The sequence below is a fragment of the Oreochromis aureus genome, linkage group 17 (assembly GCF_013358895.1).
Source record: "Oreochromis aureus strain Israel breed Guangdong linkage group 17, ZZ_aureus, whole genome shotgun sequence".
Taxonomy (NCBI): Eukaryota; Metazoa; Chordata; class Actinopteri; order Cichliformes; family Cichlidae; genus Oreochromis; species Oreochromis aureus.
In genome coordinates, this window is record NC_052958.1 from 33,597,514 (window position 1) to 33,603,513 (window position 6,000).

General features: G+C 40.3%; 1 protein-coding gene across 1 annotated transcript in view; it reads left to right on the top strand.

Annotated features, from left to right (window-relative positions):
• The window catches only part of ap1m3 (adaptor related protein complex 1 subunit mu 3), a 31,257-nt gene extending 25,494 nt beyond the window's left edge, over window positions 1–5,763 (top strand). The window contains exons 10-12 of the mRNA XM_031760259.2: window positions 850–975; window positions 1,538–1,613; window positions 4,307–5,763. Of these exons, the coding sequence (XP_031616119.1) occupies window positions 850–975; window positions 1,538–1,613; window positions 4,307–4,329 (225 nt within the window). The 3' untranslated portion in view covers window positions 4,330–5,763. The remainder of the gene's footprint in view (window positions 1–849; window positions 976–1,537; window positions 1,614–4,306) is intronic.
• The last annotated feature ends 237 nt before the right edge of the window (window positions 5,764–6,000 follow it).

Genomic DNA, 6,000 nt, shown 5'->3' on the forward strand with positions numbered 1-6,000 from the left:
TGGTTTGCAGTTATTTCGGTTTGTCGGTTTATTGAAGTTTAGAAACAACATTACCAAATGATTATTATGCTTAATCAGCTTCTTCCTGTGACAGATGGGTTGCTGCATGAATGCACAATTTTCCGCCACAGTTAGAATAGTTATTTTAAAGCAGAGTGTTTCTGTGTTTGGGCTTCTGCCTGAGCTCTTCTCTTCGGTTCGATGTGGGCAGGGTTCAGGCGGACAAAGGTGATGTCACATACAACAGCGTTTCAAAATTGTAATGACACTTGTGTTGTTTTCTTTCCTTTGTTGCCAGGCTACTTGGACAGAAAAAAAGAAACTCACTTGCACAGTACTAATGAAGCAGAATAGATTAGTTTGGGGTTTTTCTTTTTCTTTTTTTTGTTAACAAATGAGCAAGAATGCTCCAGTTGTTGCTTCATCACTCTAAAATCAATCCATCCAACCGTTAGCTTGAGCTGCTTATTATTTAAAGGTCCTTGGGTGGCTGGAGCTGGAACCAATCCTAGTCGACTTTGGGTGTAACAGGAACACCCAGGTTAAAGTCAACAGTAAATATATTATATTATATGGTCTATATTATAAACCAAGTGAATAGGAGGCTTCAAGAAAGTCAAACCAAAGAACAAACTTACATGTGTTTAATATAGTATATAGATGCTAAATCCTAAAAGAAAAACTATATCTGATTCACCTTGATATGATAAGGTCGTTGCCTCATGTGGCAAATGGGACGCCCACTTGGGACATGAGCTTTATGAATGGTGTCATCCTAAATTTAAGAGTTTACCTAACAGACCCAATAACAGCTCTGTGGCCTTTTCTCTTTTCTGTTCGGGTGTCTAGGGGGGTAAGGAGTACGTGATGCGAGCACACTTTGGGCTGCCCAGCGTGGAGAGCGACGAGCTCGAGGCAAAGAGACCGATCACAGTTAATTTTGAGATACCCTATTTCACTGTGTCTGGGATTCAGGTAGGAGATGACAATGCACCGTTTGCCTTCACTGCTTCCTTGTATGACTGCATTCTGTAAAGTAAAGATTATTACTGGACTAAATGGATAATTTATTAAGTCATCTTTTAAGTTCATGGCAACAATCTCCTTAAAGACTTTGTCTCAGTTCACTCCTTGTTGAATTTAAACAATAGCGCAAAACTACCTTCACATTCAAATGGCAAACATCTTTGATATTTAGGTCATTTATAAATGAGCTCTACCTGACTACATTAGAGTTCACATATTAAATTTTACCTTCTCTCTTTTGTTACTACCCATGAAAAATCAGACTTTTTTTTTTTAGTTCTTCAAAATGTCTTTTATTTCTTCAGTTCGTGAGGGGAAAAAACTGTGGAGATCTGTGGTTTTCACTAGATAGGAAGCGTTTATATCTGCTGTAAATGAACTGACAGAAACACACCTGAGCGCACAGTCTGTTTATAGTAAATTGTAATGTCAAACCACTAAAGAAAATGAGGGTTCATAATGTGTTTGAATGAGTGAAATAACTATAGTTAAAATGTCAATGTTCCCCCAGGTGCGCTACCTAAAGATCATAGAGAAGAGTGGTTACCAGGCGTTGCCATGGGTGCGCTACATCACGCAAAGTGGAGGTGAGAAAATAACGCAGGGAAATGGAACTCATTACAACTCACCCTTAAAAAAACAAACACAAACACTGCAGATTGGCCACTTAGGACTGTGGTTTTTTTTAACATGGATATGCTGCTGTTCTGATTTAACAGCATGGTTGATGAAGTTTAAGAGAATTTTACAAATACTTTTTGAAGGATGAAACTGCCGATCTTTCATATATGACAGAGCTGCAAATGTCTGCATCCGTGGTTTGAAACCCCTTGGTTTTAAAATTAGCATTTCTCTCATTAAGTAATAATCTTCTCAGGTCAAAGTAGTCATCATATCGAGAATCATTTTTGTTTTTATGAAGTTGTTCTCAAAAGTCTAGGCAATTAGGGAAGCAAGAATAATTATTCTAATTTAAAACATATTCACAATTTTCAAAAATACTCATTTTTAGCTTTGTCCAAATAATAGCATTAAGATAGTTGGGGGTAGCACACCTGTGACAACATGGACCTCAGGTGGTTAAGGTTTAAGTAAAAGATAACTGAAAAGCGTTTTTTTAAGGTCATTATAAGTTTGAGACAAAAAGAAAAAACACAGTTTGCTTCATCAGGACTGTGTGTCTCATCTCATCCACAGATTAGCTCATTTGAAAATACCATCACATAAAACATGACAATTAACATCAAGTGTCCGAAGATTAAACCGTGCATGTTTTTGAGCTTTTTTTGGATTCCAAGTTGGTGTTCCTAGAAAGACAGAGGAGTAAAGTCCAAAGAGAGATCAGAGTCACAATCGGTCTTACTGCATCAGTATTCAGTGTGTGCCCCTTGAATGAACCCAGCTGGATAGCATCTATCATATCTATTACCTGGCTCTATCACCACGAGCCATGTCATCAGGGGCTTAGAGTGACAAAATGCAGGTTGCCAAGGATAGAAACCTTCTGGCTTCTTCGAGGCTTAGGTAGCGTGTTTAATGTCCAACTTTGAACAGAAACAGCCGAATTTCTGCAGCAACGCTAGCACCTGGAATCTTGAGATTCAGTTGCTGCCCTGGGAATGAACCCACATCCGTCAACCGCTGACAACAAGGGCGACAAGGACCAAGAAGTGTTTGTCAGCTTTGAGCTTGTTTCATCCCATTAACCTGAGATGTTACCTGCAAAGCATGTTGAAATAGAAAGCAACATCTTCGCCCCAAACACACACTTGTCATTTGAACAGGTCAGTTTAAAGCTTCAGTTTATTGATGAGACTGCAGCAAAGTCCTCCACACAGGCTCACGGGTTTCAATGGGGACGCAAATGGTAATGATATGGAGATGGGAGCCCAGTACCTCTGCTGGACCACTGCCAGAAATCTTCAAGTTTCATACCTGCTATCTGCCCCAGGAATGAACCTGACTGCATTACATCAATCATATCCATTACCTGGCTTTGTCGGGGATGAGTCAGGGGATGCAGTGGTTGAATGATACCACAGGGTGCCAGGAGGCTCCCGGGGTGGCAACTTGGCAAATGCCAAGGTTACGATCACCTTGCTGTAACATCAGCAGAGAAGCAAAGGAGAGAAAGCGAGAGGGATCGAAAGGAGAAAAGATGAGAACAAGTTAGAGAAGGAAGAGGGATGAAGTTTGGGTGACTCGGAGAGATGGCTATTCCCTTTCTCTTACTGTTAACATCAGCAGCACACAGAGGGAGACGGGCGCGATCACATTTCACTCGACACTACAGGCAGACACTCTCACACTGATTAAATAATACCCTGATGCTGTGTACTGTAGCTAGTGGCTCATTAATGATTGATGAACAGGCATTTGCTTGTACTGTACAGCAGTAAGTCAAAGTGATGACTTCACTAATATCTGACTGATCAGGTGATGATGCACATTAGCTGGATGTTTAACAATGACACATCACTGATCCAGGTTGTCACGTTAGCTCTTCATGGAGATGCGGTTCTTGATATCATAAAGGACTGCTTCATTTCAGGGGCATCACATCTGCCTCCGTCTCACCCTCTGCCTAGCATCCTCCTCTGTCACGCCAACCCTCTGCATGTCCTCCTTCCTACATCCATAGAGAATCTTCTCTGTGGTCTTCCTCTTCCTCCTTCAGATCAGCTCCTTCTTCAACATCCTTTACCCAATATATCCTCCTTCCCTCCTCAGGTCCTGCCTGTCTTACTTTCTCCACTCTTACTTTGTAAATGAACCATCTACTTTTAGTTAAGCAGATATTTAATCCCCTTTTTTCTTGCTGCTATTACCAATATATCTCTGCTCACCCTGACCCCTGGAAACACCCTAAACTCACCTGTCGTTGATATTTAACTCACCGTCTTTTAAGTATTATGTCCCAACTCTGGGAAACTATTCAAAGGCTGTGTTGTCAGGATTTTTTGTTGTTGTTGTTTTTAATTAATATATATATGAGCATGGTTCAGTTAACACACACTCTGTATTCTATGCCACTGATATTTACCTTAAGCTGAAGTTCAAAAGAGTCAAAACAAAAGCTCATAACATATGCAAATGGGATGTTCGCATACTTCTGCTTCATCTTTTTTGTGACACCTCCGGGGTGCACACGTGCATCGTAATTATTCTGTACACCTTGTTTTGAGATTTAATGGTGCCATTATAAAGTGGTAGTGATGTGCAGGAGCGCTGAGGGGAAGTAAGCCGCACATTAATGCTCTGCTGTTACGTCTCTTGGCAGATTACCAGCTCCGGACGAACTAAAGGGCACAGACGCTGCTAGACGAATGGATATTTTCTTTCTCTGTCTTCGTCTTGCCTCCATTTCTCCAGATTCCTCTCTGCAGCGGACAGCAGAGGACAAGTCCAGGAGGACAATTTTTTTTTTTCCTTCCCCTTACACTGAATGGCAACAGGATGTCATCCCTTCCTCTAAAACTAACTTGACTCAGACAGGAAAGTGTGGTGCAACACCTCTGACCTGTAATTTCTATATCAGATTCCTCCAGTCTTCGGTAAAGCGTAAATAATAAACTGAGCTTCACTCTAAATGAACCCTGCAGGTTCATTTAGAGTGAAGTTTCTGGACTCTTAACAATTTTTTTTCTAGTTTTCTTAAGAAAGAGAAACAACATGTTATTGTAGTATTCGAAACATGGTCAATTTGGGCTGCTCAGCTTGTCCAGTGGCTTTCTGCTGTGTACTATGTAATCTGACTGATTATGTAGTCCCAGTGTACAGCAGCTGTGATTGTTTATCGCCACTTCTTATTTCTCTAAGGGCCATAATGTTGCAGACTGGTGATTTTTTCTGTATTGAAAAATGCCATGTACTCAAGTTACGTTTTGTTCCATGCAGGATCTTAGCTTCGACACAAAACCAGTCAGTATCTTTAACATTGCTCTTTCTGAATCACTTCTATGACCCATCCTTTATATTCAGTGGTTGATTTTTGTCCTCTCAGAGCATGTTTTTTTCCAGAACCTCTGTGTTCGTTGCCTCAAAAACTGCCTGCGTCTCATCGGCCCTAGCACTGTGAACTTAATCCCCCAGTGCACTGAAATTAACACCAGCAACCAGATCAATGATTAATAAGGCACAATATTGTCAGAGGCATCGGCAGTGTAACGCAACACCGTGGACACACTCTCATGGGGCCTGTAACCTTGTCCTTGTGCTCAAAATCAGCTTCCAGCTCTGAGCACAGACTGAAGGAATGAAAAAGGTGGAGGGGTGTTTGGGGGTTTCTTTTTTTATCCTTATATCTGTTGTTTATACTGTAATCACTAATCACTGCCATGTGGAAAGGGGACTTTAAAGGAAAACAGAAGGGGGTACAAAGGTAAAATTAACCTGAAGAGAGTTTCTGTGCTGAATGTGAGAATATTGACAAAATGGTGAAGAATTTTTTCCCCCAGGATTCTTCTCGACTCCCTCTACTGTGCACGCTTTTCACCACATCAGTTCAGCTGCATTGCTAACAAAACAGAAGACTCCTGAGTCATTTTACCATGTTTGCTGTTAAAACAAAAACATACTATTACAATCAGTCATTTTTTTTCATGTGGAGACCTGTTTGAGACCCCAGTGACAATTTTAATAGATCTGTGTTATGTGTTTTGATTAATTTATCAAGGACAATTTGTCCATAGGAAACAAAGGGATATATTTGGAAATAAAAAATTTTGTACCTTGTTATGGGATATCAGTGTTTTGTTTGTTTGGTTGTAATTTTTGCACATAGTTCCTTACTACATTGTTTCAGCAAATTTTAACATATGTGGGTAATATAATGTTTGCCAGCTCTGAAATGTAGATCAACAATCTGTCACATTAGTGAACAGATCTCAGATTAGTGCTCCATTAATATTCTGAGATAACGGCATAAAGGCGCTACATTAAGGTGCAATTCTTTTAAATGATTAGTCTGACATT